Source organism: Talpa occidentalis, unplaced genomic scaffold (genome assembly GCF_014898055.3).
Source record: "Talpa occidentalis isolate TD23 unplaced genomic scaffold, MPIMG_talOcc4v2.1 talOcc4.4, whole genome shotgun sequence".
Lineage (NCBI taxonomy): Eukaryota > Metazoa > Chordata > Mammalia > Eulipotyphla > Talpidae > Talpa > Talpa occidentalis.
Window position 1 is genome coordinate 23,696,612 of NW_023604295.1, and position 18,430 is coordinate 23,715,041.

At 34.2% G+C, this 18,430-nt stretch overlaps 1 protein-coding gene across 7 annotated transcripts in view; it reads left to right on the forward strand.

Annotated features, from left to right (window-relative positions):
• The window catches only part of NAALADL2 (N-acetylated alpha-linked acidic dipeptidase like 2), a 1,155,955-nt gene that overhangs the window by 823,870 nt on the left and 313,655 nt on the right, over positions 1–18,430 (forward strand). For all 7 annotated transcript variants that reach the window (XM_054700373.1, XM_054700375.1, XM_054700374.1 and 4 more), the window contains one exon: positions 11,631–11,774. In XM_054700373.1, coding sequence (XP_054556348.1) covers positions 11,631–11,774 — 144 coding nt within the window. The remainder of the gene's footprint in view (positions 1–11,630; positions 11,775–18,430) is intronic.

Sequence of the window (18,430 nt, forward strand, 5' to 3'; positions counted from 1 at the left end):
TATACCAGTTGTAGCTAAAGAGGAACAGGTATAGTAATACTTTTGCAGAGCTCTAGCCACTGTCTAAAAAGGACCCCTTATTTCCGTATGAGAAATGAAGAAAACTCGCTGCAGAGAGCCTGACTCTGACTTGTTTTCAGATCAGACAGGGGACACTGTTGTGCCACTCACCCATAAGCAGTTTTTGCTTCTTTGTTTCCATTGAATTGATCATTGTCCTTTTCTGGTATCTGTGTCTTCTTTATTTCTGGTGTTCCTGTTCTCTTCAGACCTGCTAAAGCATATTTGCTTTGCTAGTTCATTTTATGTCCCCTGTCTAGAGACCTTGGGTTTTCTGGTTATTCTCAATTTCTTCTTTTCACCAAATAGTCGTGAAGCTGGATGTTTTGTATCTTCCATTTCCTCACATCTCTTCTGAGTTACCTGACTGAACAGCCACAAACTATAATTTAGTAGAGTTTCCACACAGGGATATGTTCTTGCCCTTAAATAACTTTTTTGACTTTTTCCTTCTCCTATTATTTAAAATTGCATTCATCTCCTACCTCCTCTTCTAAGAAAAATTTATGAGGTTGACTAGGAGTAACCCAAAAGATTTTTGTTATATAGTGCTAGGAATATTAATACATTATTGGATTGACGTGAAGATTAAATAAATAAATTGGAGAGAAAACTTAGACCAAAGTGAATACAGTTGATCCTTGAACAATACTGGGACTAGGGATGATGAACCTACATGATTAAAAGTCCCTGTATAACTTTTGACTCCTCCAAAATTTAACTACTAACAACCTGCTGTTGACGAGTAGTCTTACTTATCACATAATCAATTAACACATATATGTTATATGTAATCTATTCTGTATTTTTATAATAAAGTAAGCTCAGAAAAGAAATTAAGATAATTATAAGGAAGAGAAAATATATTTACAGTAGAGTATTGCTATGGGAAGTTCATGTTTTTTGTCATATAAGTGGATCTATGCAGTTCAAGGGCAACTGTAATTAAATTTTGTTCAAGATCAATTATCATTAAAATCTTTTAAAAGATAACTATGCACAGTGTTGTTTGACAACAAACACCCTTCCTTTCCTTAAAGAACTCCCTCACTTATTAACAGAACCATTAGTGTTATGCTAATCAAGGCCATGTCTTTCTCACTGTGCCATTGTGATATTTGCTGTGTCTTCAAAGGCTTAATATTTAGTAAAATAAGTAATCAATACTGTGAAAAATATCAACATACTAAGAAAAAAAGTCAAGATATTATTTTAGTCTATTTAATTTTATGAGTTTAGATTCCTTTTTGTAAAATATTTTGAGGAAATGTAAATCCAAAAACAAATTGCAGGGCTCTTCTGTAAGAAAATTATCATTATGTATATAAATTAAATGGAAGAAGAATAATAGAATATTTCTAACTAGAGTTCTGTTTACAGGCATTTCTTTTTGTTTGTTTGTTTTTCTTTTTAAATATGCACTTTATTTTTTTATTTATTTATTTTTTAAATAATAAATTGTATTTTTATATTCCCCATACAATTGCAACCTCCCATTCTGACCCCAATCCCTCCCCTCCCACCCCCCACCCCCCAAAAAGTGTCTCTGGTTCATAGTTTTTTGTTGATTTTGATTTACACTTTCTTATAGTTACTCATTTTCCTGGTCCCTTATTTAAGTTTTCTAGATTCCTGCTATGAGTGAGACCATCCGGTATTTTTTCTTTTTCTTTCTGGCTTATTTCGCTGAGCATGATCCCTTCCAGTGCCATCCATGTTGCTGCAAATTGCATGTGTTTATCTTTTTTGAATGCTGAGTAATATTCCATGGTGTATATGTACCACATCTTCTTGATCCAGTCATCTATTTTTGGGCATTTGGGCTGTTTCCAAAGCTTAGCTATTGTAAATAGAGCTGCTATAAACATAGGGGTGCAAGTGTTCTTTGGAATTGATGTTTCTGTGTCCTTTGTGTAAATACCTAGGAGTGGAATTGCTGGATCATATGGAAGCTCTATGTTTAGTAGGTTCAGAAATCTCCACACAGCTCTCCATAGTGGTTGGACCAGTTTGCACTGTTGGTGGGAGTGCAAACTGGTGGGAGTACAGGCATTTCTTAATGTGCAATCCATGGCTTGTGATGAAAAAATCCAGGGATATTTTCCATGGTTAATCTTTAAGAACCTACATTTTCTTTCTTCCATGTGTATATTTTCTCAATTTAAACAATCCTTACATAAAGATATGAGTTATATTTTTCAAGTCAAAAGTCTATGTGTGATTCATAGCAAAAGGTAACTTTAATGGCATTATTTAAAAAAAGGGAGGGAATATACTGAAATATTTAATTTTACCCATTCCAGAAATGAGGGAATTTTCAGTAATCACAAGAGGATTTTCAAATTAAATTTAGATGAAACCATATAAGTATAAAAAAAATTTAACATGGGGGTGAGAAAGAGGAACTATTAAATTCCTGTCAAGATTGCAAAGTAACATGTGGTATTTTGAAACATATTTTAGATAGGAGACTACAAACTTATTCAAATTATCACTTATGGACAATTTTAGAATCAAAGTCATAGAAATGGAAACTATTAGAAATGGAAATTATTTCCCAGAGTCACTTCCCAGTCAGAAGCAGAGTTAGGACCAGATGTTGTTTTTTTATTTTCAGGTTAGTGTCCCTTTCTTGTGTCAATATTTCCTTATCAAAACTAGAAAATACACAAACTATGAGCTTCTCAGAAATACTTCACATGTGGTAGTACATTTAATTTTGCATCTATATCGGGGAATCAAGAGTTAAATATTTACATTTTTACCATCAGAAAACAGCTAAAAACAATAAGTAAATCCAGCAATAAAATGAGGATTTTTTGGCTGTTTGTTTCATCAATCTCATAAAATAATGTGGTCTCATACAATCTGGTATAAACAATTTTATTGCAAATTAATGGTTGCATACTTTCAACAACTATCAAAAAAAAAATAAAGGAAACACATCCACATAGTCTATTTAAAAAAGTCAAACTTCACTTTTTCTGAAATGAATAACTGCAAATCATTCCAATGTTCATACCCTTCAAGGTTGAGATGGAAAGCTTCACAGGGGAATGTCGCAGAAGAGGTCTGCTTTGCTCATATTACATGCAATGTGCAGATGGTCAATTATCCCAGTTATGAATCTGGACTACTCTCCTAAAGTAAAGAACAAACCAGATATTGTATCTGTCTCTTAGTTTGTTTTTCTTATAATATATAGTTTATGGTGTATTTTCAGATGTTCATGTTCTTGGAATGCTTTAGGGAAAGAAACGGTCTTGGAGTAGACAAATGATGAATATAAAACAAACTAAATATTTAGAATTACATGGAATAGGAAATCAGTTCTCATATAACCAATTATTCCTCTGAAATAGAATTAAGAAATTGTCAGTATCTGTATATTGCTACTGCCACTGTACATCTAAATTTTCACTTAAAATTACCAATTTATACATTCAGGGCAATAAAACTCTATGCCAAGAGAAGTCCATTTACTTAAGTGAAAAGGATCATACTACAAAAATGTCTTTAGAGAACATGTTTTATTGATGAACAATCTGAAACATAGGAATGGACTTTATCTTTTAAGTGATTACATTGATGTATTTTAAAACCATCAAAAACATTTAAAATATTTTTAATAATATATTCTCATTATTCTATAATAGTCAATCCATTATAGGACATACCTCATTTCAACTACAGTGTAATTAAATATTATGCTTATGGTTTGTATTTTGGACAAAATGAAGCATAGGACATCATTTTAACTGTACATAATAAAAAAATTAACAGTCATAAAATCTTTCTTTGAGATTGTCAAGTTTAGAACAAATTCTGAAGCTGCATAGCCATTAAAATATACATGATAAAACTTTTTTTTTTTGAGGAGAGAGTATGATGGTCATTAGTATTTTAAGATCCTTTGTTCAAATGGTTTTACTTTGCCATTATAAATCTTGAGTTACATGTCTAAACATTAGAGAAAAGTAATTTTAGTCTCAGGAAATGTTGTCTAGTTCTTTTTGAGCCTGTGCCATATTAATGGTCAATACCTTTGAATTAGCTAACTAGAAAGGGAAAGTTCAAATTACTATTAACAAATATGCAGTCATGTAAATGAGCATTACCTTAATAAAATTATTAAATATTAATAATTCTAATTATTTTAATCATTATTAATATTTTAGGATTTTAACATTAACAAAAATATATCCTGGTGTACTATTCTTTAAAGAGAAATGTACTATAAATAATCTGAAAGTTCTTATAAGATCAGAACACATGGACACTTTGTGCTAAAGCATTGTGATATTTACTAGGGAACATGGGAGTATGGTTGGCTTTAGAGTGATCCATTGAAATGAGAAGATACCACCATCAGAGACTTCTTTTTCAGCATCTTATGATTGTAAGTTTTATGTCTTGAGTTTTAAGCTTATGATTAGAGGAAAACAAAATTATGCACTTGAAGTTTGATATAATCATCCATTCAGAAAATATTCACTGAATGTTTACTTTTTACTCTTCAATGTGCTAACCAATGGGAATAAAGCAAAGAATGAGCCCTTAAGAAGCTTATAATCTGGTCAGTGAATAGAAAGTAAAAAGTAATTTGGAACTGAGTAGTGTTTACTAAATGTGCAAGGAAGGACTTTTATGGGGATATATACACAAGGACCAAGCCTCCCAGAATAAGCAACAACTAATAGTTGAGTGAACTTGTATCAGTAAAATTTTGGAAGTACAATCTATATTATTATGAGAGATGATAAGAAACATGTAAAATTAAAGAAATAATTTTCATTTAAATTATCAAAATAACTATCAGTAATAAAAGTCCTATATGGTTAAAAAAATGTGTGTTTATATGTGTATGCATGTTTGTATATAGCAAGAGAGAAAGCAAATATTCTGAGATGAGCAGAAAGTACAAAATATTTTAAAGTGGTAGTTTCATTTTTTAATAACACAGTACTGAATTTGACTAGCATAATGGAAGATGGTGATATTCAAAACTAAAGGGTTCTGAGATACTGTATAAGAATGAATCAGCTGTATTTATAAGGACAACAGAATGACCAGTTAACTAAATTGGTCATTCTGTTGTCCTTATAAAAGTCATTCTGTCGTCCTTAAGTGTACAGCATGAAATGTGCTTTTAAAATCTCTGTTGTTTAAGTTCCATGACAGTTTGTTTCTGGTGAGTGGGAAGTATTTAAACTTTAGGTTTGTGAGGTTTTTTTTGTTATAATGAAAATAATGTTGATAACAATAATAATATACTTGCAAACCAAGAAAGGAAAAAAAATCAAATCAATTGGCCATTGTAATATTTATTCATAACTGATATTGTGTTGTAAGTGTAATTTTAAAATTTGAATCACCAAATTTATCTCTGAGGAAAGGAGAAAATCAAAAAGAAGTTTTCACAGTTAATTTAGACTTGTCATTTAGTGATAGCATATTAATAGACTTGTTACCCTTTTCTTTTTTTTTTTGTTTTGTTGTTTTTTTTTTTTTTTTAATAGAGGCATGATTTATTTATTTATTTGTTTGTTTGTTTTGTTTATACATGCATTGGGTACAGTCAGAAGCGCGGGAGGGTGAGAGAATTCACCAGAGCCAGAGCGGGGAGCAGAGCAGGCAGAAGGACCGAAGGACACTGCTGAGGGGAGCAGCGGGCGGCAGGAGAGGTCTGCGCGCCATGAGGGACCCTCCTCCGGTGGCCGGGGAGCAGCCGGGGATCGAACTGGCGCCGCAGAGGCCGCGGGCAGCTTCGCAACCCAGCGCTCAACCACTGCGCCACCGGGGAGACCCAGACTTGTTACCCTTTTCAAAGGAAACCGAAAGTTGATTTGGGGATTATTGAGTCAAGGTTGTCATTTTCAAATTTGGGTAATGTGAGCAAACTTGAGCAAACTAAGTCTATTAGTTTTTATTCTGCTTTTCATATCTTTGCTGTGAAAATTACATAAATTTTGCTGTGGAAAAATTAAACCAGTCTTCATCTGTCTGTATGAATCACCTAAGAACTTCTTAGACTGTAGATTCTGATTCCAAATCCCAGGTCACTTTGATGCTGTTTGTCCAGCAACCACACATTGAAGAAAATGATTCCTGGGATCTCATCTCTGTCTCTCTCTCTCTCTCTCTCTCTCTCACACACACACACACACACACACACACACACACACACACCCCTCTCCCCCCAAATCAGATGCCAAGGCTTGAATTATACTCCTCAACCCTGATAGTGGCACATTGTCATTATCAATCCACACAAGACCCCCTGGCTTTATGCCAGCCCACCGTTTGCCTTATCCCACATCTCTCACTGCCTTAATTCTGAGAAACACAGTGTTTAAGAGTTTTTGTCTTAGAAGGTTTATCTTTCTGAATAGTCCTTGGGTAATTGGCACCTGCTGTATACATCAACTTTTCAAGTGAGTAAAAGACTTCCATCTAGCTACACAAAAAAAGTGCTGGCAGCTAACAGCACATTCATGTTTTCTTAAACATACACCCAGAGGTGTCTGGAGTGGATGTTGACAACTTGTGAAAACATAATATGACATCTATTAAAATGAGCAATTAGAAAATATTACTTATTTTTAAGCTCACTTCTTCAAAGATCAGCTATTATGATTCAGGTTCTAGTTCTCTAAATAACACACTGTTTTATTTCAATAAAGCAGCATGATGAAGACCTTTCAGTGTCACCTGAGTAGTTAGGGTATAGTAGATAGGATGACAATAGTCATGACAATAGTCACTATACAAATAGTATAGTCATATTATTTATATATCACACTTCAAACAATAAGTAAAAGTTGGATTTAAACTTAGAACTCCATACATCCAGTTTCATTTTACTACTATATGCGTGTGGTATTGTATTAGGTATTAATTATTGATTGGATGGATCAAATCGGATCTTTATCTAGATTGCAAACAATGTGTAAAGTGAAAAGAGAACTAAATATTTGCTAAAATAAATGTTGGTGTCTGCTAGTATTTATTGAACATAACCGATGTATAGGATATTATATATGCTGCAATCTAAAAATCAGAGCGATGAGATATAATGTCAAATTATTTGCTTTATGGCACCCTTTGCATCAAGATGCACAGTCCACTTGATTTTCTGCTCATAGCAAATGAATTCTTATAGTTCATAAATGTGTTCTAACATGTAACTGAATAAAAATGTGTTTGCTTTTATTCAAAGCCTCTTAATAATGTAAGAATGAAATTTTCCTCACTTTTTGCCTTCAGTAAACCAGTTTTTTTTTTTCAAAATAACTCTGTCTGTAAATTAATCTTGGTGTCCTATAATGTCCTGCTTTTAATATTTGCTCTCAGAAGTGAACTGTTTGTCAAATTTCCATTAAACTGAAGGTGAAAAAATAATGAACCACTGATATTTAAAAAAAACGCAAGTCCATTAGATCTGAAACATAAAAAAAGTCAAAGATTTGGATATGTTCAATTATGGTTTAAGGTTCATTCATATTTAACTTTTAAATCCATTGTTTCATATTTTTAATAGAGCATTCTAGAGAAAAAATACGCTTACTGAATTTTATCAACAGATAAAATATCTCAAGGATGATTCTATTTACAGAAATACTTTTTTTTTTCACTCACAATAGTTAATTTTAGAACAAGGTTGACAGTGAGTTGATGTGGATGGATTCATTTTGAAAATCTACTTAGTATATTTGTTGGTAGGGTAATTAAGAAGTAAATATAAATGCATAGCAAGTACAGTGTTAACACAATTATAATCTATTCTCCAATTTTTATAGGCATTTAGAAAACTGATAAGATAAAAATAGTGAACCTATTTTTCAAAGAATTGTGTAGTTTTTTTTTCCCTGCACTAACTATTCAGTTCCTATTATTTTCCTGGAAAAATGCATTTGTGACATGCATGATATAGATGTGCTCTTTGTCTTCAAGGAGTTTTAAGTTTGTAGGGGATAAACAGTGATTTTGCATAGTGATAATGTTAATCAAAAATAACAAGCACCTCCAGAAAGATGCAGATGTATCACATAGAGCTGATGATGCCAGACAGCTTCTTGAGGAAGGTGACTTGTGAGTTAGGTTTTGAAGGAATTGTGTAGTTCAGAGATGTGTGATGCATGTAAAGTGAATGTAAAGTGGGGAATAATGCATGCTGGGAAAACCAGACTGAGATGATTATATCCATATGTTAGGGCTTCCAGCTGTATTCCAAGACACACAGTTTAATGGTCTCTGCAGCCCAAGGTGCAAACTGGAGGAGCAGGAGATGCAATGCCGGACACTTGTATCTGAGAACAGCTTCAATGTGTTTTGAAAACCCCCTCTATTTATCCCAGTAACTGTCTAACCACTAGCATCTATGAGAATCTGCAGGACCAGCTCATGGGCATGCAACCTGCACAGTCATATACTGTGGGTCCTCACTTGGTTTAATTTTCTGATACTGCCCTATAGAAACTCTTCATATTTTCTGAATAAGAGGTTGCAATTGTCATTTTGTTCTGGAGACTGCAAATTATATAGCCAGTCCATGTGCTATCCATGAAAATGACTAGGAAGCAATGGCCTATAGTCAAAATGAGTGCCATAGGTCCATATCAAAGTAGTTAATTGTTGAGGTCAGCACTGTGCAGCTATGTAACAAAACTGATCCTAAACTTAAACCTTTATTACTTTTTCTTCAAAGTCATGACTTCCAAGGCTGCCACAAGCTTAAGTTAAATATCATTTTTTAGGCCTTGTGTTGTTCCTAATGATAAATTAAAGAAACACTTCTGTAACATATTTCCTCATTTATAATATGCCCTCTGGAGCCTGGATCTCAGTATCATGGAGCTCTGTACCCCCTGCAGTCCTGTCAAATTAAATTCTGAGAAAATCTTTGGCAATTATTTTTCCTAATAAAAGTTCTGAAAAATATAGCACTGTGTCGGCAAACATTATTGGCTACCTGATAGAAGCATTCCTTTGTGTATTTCCTTTTGAGTCAGTATAAGATATATAAACTAAATGTCTTTTAGCTATTTCCTTAAGCACAGTTTATTCTCTCCATTCTTTTTACTCTGAATACTGGTGTGTATTTCTTTTATGTGGGTCATTATAGATTTTTTTCTTTCCTGATTTTTACTTATTTTTTTTTTCAAAATTGTAAATGACTTTGGATCACACACAGTATTGTGAATCAATGTTACCTTGATAAAAAAAAATAAAGGAATATAGTCACATATTTCTATAAAACTTAATTTAGAAAATGCAGGTACCCCTACCTTTTGAAAGTTAATTTTATACCATTTTGCCTTTAAGAAATACCTACATTAGTATCTGTTTTCACTAACAAAAGAAATGCAAACAGGATTGTCATATTTATGACAAAAGGCATGAAGTGAAACCAGTGTTACAGTAGTGGTACAGCAGTAACTACAGGCAGCTCCACCCACAAGCAGTAAGAGTGACCCCAGTTAGTCCCTTGTACAGGCTGTGATCTATCGTATGTCACATCATGTCATACCATATTTACTATATGTTAATGTTATTTTAGGTCTCAGGTATTTGGCATGACATGGACATGGTAGATTTGGTTTTAGTTTCAGAAATGCTAATATTTTTTTCCCATATACAGTAATGACTTTGCTCTTTCACCCTGCCCTTCTGACTTATGATAGGTCTCAGGAGAATGCTCCATTTTTTTTGATAAGGAAGACTGTGTGTCACTTTCCCAAAAGGCAAATATTTAACTGTTTTAGCATTTTTAGTTATCACCTACTTTTTAATTCATTTTTCAGTGTTATTCATTATATTGACTTACCACTGTGAAGAGCAAATATTTAACATTCTTTGACAAGTCTCCATGTAGCCTCAACCCTGGCTTTTACCCTTCTCACTTATATCCTAGAGAATGATATTAGAGGGGACTGGGGTGAAGCAAAAGGTGGGAAGTGCCCAGTAGACTGTGGTGGAGGCTTATTAGTAGTTTGGTGGCAGGCGGGGTGTGATAGTGTTCCTCTGAAGAGGAGTGACATTCTATACCTAAAACTTAGAGTGGTGGGAACCATTGTTAGTTAATTAAATAATTTACTACAAATAAAGAATGACATCAATTTTTGTGTTAAAAATCACTATTAATAAGACCATCTAGGGGCCTCCCTGGTGGCACAAGGGGTTAAGACACAACCTATGAAGCTATCCGTGACCACTGCAGCATGAGTTCCATCCCCGGCCGGGGAGCTACCCACATGGCGCAGCAGACCTCTCCTGTCTCGCCCGCTGCTCCCCTCAGCAGTGTATTTCAGTCGATCTGCCTGTTCTGTTCCCCATTTTGTCTCTGGTGAATCCTCTCACCCACCGCCCTACCCATACCTCTGGCCTGTACCCCAGTTCTTGTGTGCATAAATAAAATAAATCTTTAAAAAAAAGACCATGTAAATTTTATTCACTGTAAAATGATTGCATTATTTCAGAACCATGTGTTTCTGCTTTTGAAGTTAATAGCTGTCTCATATTATAGATGATTTGTTTTTATATGTTCCTAGGAATTCCTCAAATATAAAATCTCTGATACTATAATAAATATTCTGTCACCACATTAGCATACATTCCTTATCTCCATTACTTTTGTTTTCCTAGAGAATTTCCTCCCAAGCCTCTTGACCTCACTCTCTTTCTCACTAGCTCTGAAATACACATGTACCATCATAGGAATGTTTTTACTGAGAGCGTCTATTTAAGAATGGCAAATTAAGTTCTGTACATAGTGGGATTTATTGACTGAGAGGTTTTGACATAGGATGTCTTAGATGTGTCATTTTATAGGTAGACATCTAGATTTTCAGCATTTTTTAATATATTCTCCATTGACCCAGTCATATTTACTACAAGTTAATCTTTTGTTGCACTACCTAAAAAGTAAGATTCTGAGCACCAATAGAGCAAAACATCTAAAGAGCCTCAGGAATCATAACATCATCCTATTTTAAGTGTCTTACCTTCACTGTATCAGGTGTCTCCTTTTCAATCTCCCTCTCCCTCTTTCATTGTTCTGCTGGTGTGTGGGATGGCAAGACAGGTACTAATTATGCAAATTGGTGTTTAGGGAGAGCAACCCTGATAGAACAGAATTTTATCAAATTCTACTGTTTCCTTTACCTTCGATTGACAGCTGATGTTGTCAGTACTGGATACTGTGCTATAAACTACTCTGCTTCTGAGCTTCCTCACTGCTGAGTGAAGTTTTGGTTTTCTAGGTCTGCTACAGCAGTTGAAACTTGATTCATCTGTTTTCCAACTTCTAAAATTTATTGATAATGTGTCTTTTATTGTATTGGCCCCTATAAATTTATTCATCTGCCCTCACTCACCAGAATTCATAATAGCAATTGGGCTGCATTTTTATTATGAATACCTCATATAGAGGACAGCTAAAGAATAAACCAAGAAATGAGCCAAAATAAACATATAACTCATAACTTAAATACATACATACAAAAAAACTTCCTTTCATGTGTTTTTAATTTGTTTGCTAAAGATTCAATTCCTTTCTCTTTTGAATACAGATGGAAGCTTTAGACAAAACCGACCAAACCTCACCTCTCTGCTAGTGCAACCTATATCTGCATCTCTCGCTGCAAAACTGATATCTCCATCAAAAGACAGAATAAAAAATGGTGCCTGTGTCCCTCTAGAACTTCCAAATAATGGTAAAGTATTTCATGTCTTTCTGTGTGTAGTTTTTGTAAAGACTGTGATTTAAAAACAAATTCTCTTAATTCAACAGATTTAGAATTACTCTTTTTAAAAACTAATTTTTGCTGAGATGAACTTTTATTTTCTTCGTTGCTCTTTAAGGGACAGTTTTAGAAACTATTTTGATTAAGACTGAAGTTTGACCAAACTGACAATTTTGAAAAAAGAAGAAAAGAATTTTGAACTGCAGCAAAGAAAAGCAGCTTTACAAATAAAGCATTTTATACATTCATGAAAATCTGCTTAACATAGTTTCCCATATCAGCTTCAGCAGTCTTGTTGCCTGCCAAGATTCAGTGGATAGCAGTCAGCTATCTGGGGTATGAAGTCTTTTAGGAGAAAGCATTATAAGCCTAATTCCTGCAATTGACTAAAAAATCCCTCTGTCTTTACGCATCACCGCCCGAGATGCTACTCTACTGCAGTGCAGTTTGTCAGCCTTGTTGGACCACATAGGCGAAAACTGAAGTAGTTAAGCAACCTGTGATGGGATGAAAGCCATAGGCTGCATCTTATTTCTGCCTCCAGCCTCAGCATTGGAGTTCTAAGGAAGAAACTCTCTTTACATATTGTTAAATCTGTATCTAGTTGCTGTAAAATTCAACTTGAGGTCTGTTTTTGTGTCAAGACCTGGAGGCTCAACCATCATTATTTTATCTTATCTGTTTTCCCCTTGACAACAAAAGCATAAAACAATGTTTTGAAGATACCTTTAAAAAATCTGAATACATTCAGGATTGCCCTCTGCAGAGACACATGTTTTTCAAGTCCTATAGATTGAGAGCCTCCTAAACTGATTATCGATTGAGCAAAATGGGAAATACAAAAAAAACAAGGAGTAGACTCTGTCCTCAAAGCAGGAATGAAGAAGCCCTCAAGGAACACTTTGTTTTGTGTTTTCTGTCTTCTATTTTAAGCCCCACAAATTGATTGTGGGCTGTGTTTGTTAAAATATGTAAACAGAACTGTAATAATAGTTTAGTTGTCAGCAAAGCACTAGATCTGTAAAAGAGCAGATTTAAGCTTGGATTTAATTAATCAGCTGATTGATTCAATAAATACTCAAAGTCCCTACTGTGTTGAGCCACTGTCCTGCCCTCAGGAAAAGATGACAGGTCTCCACTCCTGCTCATGCCCTTAGGTCACCTCCACCACCCTCCCACCAGCTTGTAGATTTGCATAATAGAACGATATCTAACTGTCTATTGATAGTGTTTCAGATATCTCCAGTGTGTCTGAGTACTTCTTTTACACTATAAAATATTATGTTAGCAAGCATCTTTCTTGTCAAATAACTATATTGATTTCTTCCACAAGATGTTAAATGTCTAGGTAATAGTAACATAGCAAAACAAGAGGACTCTCTACAGTTGTGTCTCCACAGTAAGTTAACAACGTATAGGAAGCTTAGAAGAAAACCTGAGATATATCCTTAAACCTCTTTACAACTCCAGGCCCCATGAAACAAGTTAGTCCTGCTTTCTAAGCAATTATGTCATGTCAACTTTTTCATTACCTATCAAGTAGATAATAGAGTTGGATGTGATATGGTGTGGCCCTTTTTGAGCCTTTCAAAGAGATCATTCCTTAGTAGATCTAAAATAATAATATAAATATAAAATAATAAGAGAACTAAAAACTTCTTTTAGAACAGGTGCACTTTAATAACTTCTAGCCATCAACTTGGAGAGCATAAGCAAAATCTTAATTTGCTCAGGATTTATAGCATGAATAGATATGTGGTTATTCTTCACACCAAAAAGAAATAGTGAGCTAGTCTACATTAGGAAAGATTGATCACTGTTGAAAGCTAGATTGTGCAATGGTGACACCCCAATTTTATGGCTCTTCAAGCAGACAGTTTCACAGTAAACCTAGGAGTCTGAGCTGGAAGCTGTAACAGAGTAATCTGTAGAACTAAAGATCAGCCTTCATGAGTGCCAGTCTGAAGTTCTTGGACAAAAGGAAAAAAAAGCTTCAGAAATCACTTTGAAGGACTATTCATCAAGGGTCTTAAATAGAGTGAACATAGGTGGGAAACCTATTGTCCAAAGTCCACAGAAAGTACAGTCGATTCTCTATTTCCTGGGGAGTTCAGCTTGGGTTTACAGAGGGTGACACAGATCTGTCGTTCACCCAGAACTTCTCCAGTATCCAGCTTTCTATCGTGAATGTTTTGATGTTAGGCAAGTATTCAACATAGATTCATTCTATAGTTTTGTTTTCTTTAAAAACATAAAGATAACCACAGTTGTACACTCTTAATCAAAATCACAATAACAAGTGTTTTCCAATTTTCAGTGATTCTCAGCAATTTATACAGTTACTTACAATTGTATCACATCATTTTTGAAGTAACTTTCACCCCTTGCAAATCCACAAACTCCAACTAAACTTTGTATTTTATATGTTTGATAAAATTCACTGGAGCATAGCCTATCATCATATTTTGACAGTCCTCTTTTATAACAGGCTGACAGCTCCATTTTTTAACTCAGAAACTACCAGACATTCCTCAATATCTCTTTGATTCTATGTGCTACTATTTCCTCCTAATATTTCTCCCTACCATTATATTCAGTATATGCCTAGCAAGTTTGTTGCTAGCATACCCACATATGCCTGGCAAGTTTGTTTCTCTGAGTTTGAAGCCCCAGTGTCCTCTGAAATACAGTGCATATGTCATCCCCATAAAAAGCTTTTGAGGGACCTCCCCTGGTGGCACAGTGGTTGAGCGCTGGGTTGCAAGGCTGCCCGCAGCCTCTGCAGCGCCAGTTCAATCCCTGGCCACCGGCGAGGGTCCCACAAAAAAAAAAAAAAAAGGCTTTTGAGGATTCTACTCAAGTTGGCCTTAGGCTTTCCTCAAAATCTACCATGATGTAGGCACTATGATATAATTGCTTAGAGTATAAGCAATTTATATTTTTATTAAAATGTATTTTTATTAAATTTTATTAAAATGCATTTTATTAAATTGTATATTTTTATTAAAATGTAGTTTTTACCTCTATGATTTCAATTATTTGAGGTTGTTATGTCCTTGGATATGATCCATGTTCCATGCATGTATGAAAAGCGTGTATACTGTGGACTTGTTAGTGGTAGAGTTGTATTTATATCCATTTACCACATTCTTTAATTAGGTCATTCAATTATTCTATATCTTATTATTAGCATGAAAATATCCCATTGTGAGTTTAAATTTATCAATTTTACCTTGGAGTTGGTCAGTTTTTGCTCTATATATTTTCAGTTAATTTATTATCTTATGGTTCTTATCTTATTTCAAATATATCATATTGTCTGGATTAGTTGAAACATTTGGTGGGTGAAGTGGTCTTCTTTATACCTAATATCCTTTTCTTAAATTTTATTTGATCTGTTATTTGTTTATCACAACTTATTTAGCTACAATAGTCTATTTGGGCAAGATAGTATTCTTAGGCTACACCTTTTTTTTAAATTTTCAACTTTTCTGTGTATCTTTTTATATCATATTTCTTATTAAAAATCAACTAATGGGCATTTTAAATGCAGTCTGATCATATTTTAACAGGAATATCTGATTGCATTTATGGGAGTTTTGGTATCATATTTTCCCTCTACAATTTTAGAAGTTACAAATCCCTTTTTTATTCTTCTAGAGTTATCCCAGACTTATGACTTCCTAGGGCTTCCTGGTGTTTGCTCTGCTCCAAATAAATTTCTGCTCTGCCAAGTAAATTTCTTTGCCATCTCTTGGCAGGGACAGGCGGAGTGCAATTTTTTAGGGTTTCTACTTTATGGAAAAAGGGTGTCTTTCTAGAGCAATTTCTTCTCTCCAAATTGAGTAGACTGACAGCTTTTCCTTCTGACCCTTACATCCTATAAGGCCATCAAGATTAAATGTTTCTCCAGATTCATTTAATCTGGAGTAAAGTCTTTTAGGATAAAAGCAGAATTTTGGCTTACTTATCTGGGTCCTCATCACAACTTAAACTTTTGACTTAGTAATTCCTTGTTTCTGGATAGTTCTTAGATTCTGTGAAGATTTGCTTTGTATTTTTTTCTTTTATATATATTTATATATTTTTTAATTCTTTTACATCATTGTTCATTTTTAAACAATATATTCTTCCCCCCACCCTGTCAGTTGTAGTCCCCATAGAGTTTCCTTCACCAATGCACCTGTGCGCCATCACCTCAGTCCCCTGTGCTCCTCCCTCCCTCCCCTCTGATCCCTCTCCCTCCTCCTCCCTGCAGGATGTCTCTGGTTTATAATTGTCCATTTTTGCTTTGTTGTGTTTTGTACTGTTTTTATTATTTTTACACTGATGTCTTATTTGGTTCCCCTATATCCCTGCTATACGTGAAACCACCCAATATTTTTCTTTTTCCTTCTGGCTTATTTCACGGAACATAATCCTTCTAGTTCCATCCACATTGTTGCGAATGACATGAGTTTATCTTTTTTGATTGCTGAGTATGCCACATTGTAAATTTTCTTAGTGGGAGGGTTAGTCTGAATACAACAGTCCACCGTGTTGATAGGAAAGGATTTTAAGGGAAAAAAAGAAATGTAATCCTTCTCCTTCTTTCCACTCATTCATTTCCTGACAAAATACATGGATAACTCAGTAAATGTACCCAGATTGATCAACATGTAAGTCAGGTTGTTATCAGGAAATCAATGACGTGCTAAATTATGCAATGCAAAGAGTTTAATCAAGGGTCTAAGAACTTGGTGTAGACAGGAAAAGGGAAATAGAAAGATAGTGAACTACCTTAAGGCTAGAAAGTATTACTTCTCCTAAAACCTGAAGGGGCAAGAAAATAAAAAGTCATGCAGGAACTGGCAAGTAGGAGCTGGAGGAGAGAGCAGTCTCATAGGAGCCGTGGTTTTGTGATCAGCTAAGAAGGATTACAGAAATATATAATACCCTCATCTTTTTCTTAGCCATCCTGATGGCCACTCTTTGATTCCTTCCATTGGCAGGACCTAAGTGAAGCCAAGACTGAAGGAGGCAGGTGGTAGACATAACCCTTATGGTCAGTCTGCTGGAGCACAGAGATGAGTAAAAGGTGAAAATAGATCTGAATGGAAAAATGGAAAATATGCAACACAGATATTGTTGCAGATAATTAGTCTGCTTAGCTAGCTTGATAATTGGGGATACATAGAATGGTTTATGAGAAAGATGTGGAAATTCCGTCACTCGTTCTTATATTGGATACACTTATAATGTATTCATTTTTATAATAGATGCAAAGAGGATATGTTATTTCTAATGGGGTTCATATTCTTTAAAATATTTCCCTATTTAGAGAATTATAGTTGGTAAAAAATAATATTTGTTAAACTTGAAATATTTTTTTTCCAAGTACATGTAAAGTCACAGGAGTACTGCCCATCTGAATGTGTGCATTGGAGATTCAGGATAGCTACTGAACTTACAAATGTGTAGTGAAAGAAACCAAGCAAATTTTCATTCAAACAAATTTGTTCATAAAAATATTATAGTATTAAAGTGTAGTTGAATAGTAGTGCTGTATACTTTTACTTTTAAAGTTTATTTTCCATTATTATTAAAGCACTTAATATTAAGAGTTAGAAATTAGAGATGAACAAAAATATAAAAACAAACACATTTTATATGAGTCGTACCTGGGATTCTATAGCAAGACACCATAGACTGGTGACCTCAACAACAAATGTGTTTTCTGATAGTTCTGGAGGTTGGACAGTCCCAGCCCAAGGTAACAAAAAAAGTTGTGTTCTAGTCTGACTTCTGCTCTTTTCCTACAAATGGCTTTCTTCTGTTTCCTCGTGTTGCCTTATCTCTGTTCTCAAAGAAACCTCTTGTGTCTCTTTCCCTTTTTATAAAACAAAAAAACAGTGCTATTGTATGAGAATCTCATCTATAAGACCCGATTTAGCCTTAATTTCTTCCTTAAAAACACTCTCTCCATTTATAGCCAAACTGGAAATTAGAAATTCAACATATGCATTTTGAAGCTACATAATTCAGTCCATTACACATTTCTATAACCCACTAATTTTCCCAATCTATACCTTAATACAAATCCTTGTAGAATTATATAGACACAAGTGATTTTTACTAAAATGAGATAATATTACATACATATCTCATTTTGCTTATTTATCTCCACTTTTTTATGACAGTAAAATTTAAGTTATTTAATACACAGACTAAATCAAGTTTACTAATCACCCCAATCTTGGATTTACCCAAACCAATATTAATTCAGCCTATAAGTTGCATCTCATCTAACTGAGATTATCCTTTTTTATCTTTTCTTGATTTGGACTTAATTTGCAATCAAGTCAACTGTTCTACATTTGTCCTACCTTCTAGATTTATACTCAAAATAATAATCAGTGGATAATAATTTTAAGAAAATTTGTTTGTAACTGATGATATTATCAGTATCCAGGATATGGTAAGATCACATCATTGATTCAGGTGAGGTGGGAGATAGTAGACGTAGTTGAATCTTAGGAATAAACTTCCCCAATGTAAGGGACAGGAGGAGAGACTGAAATGCAGTTCCTAATGAAGTTGCACTATGGCAGAAAGCACATGTATTCATGCAGACATGGCAATTATTG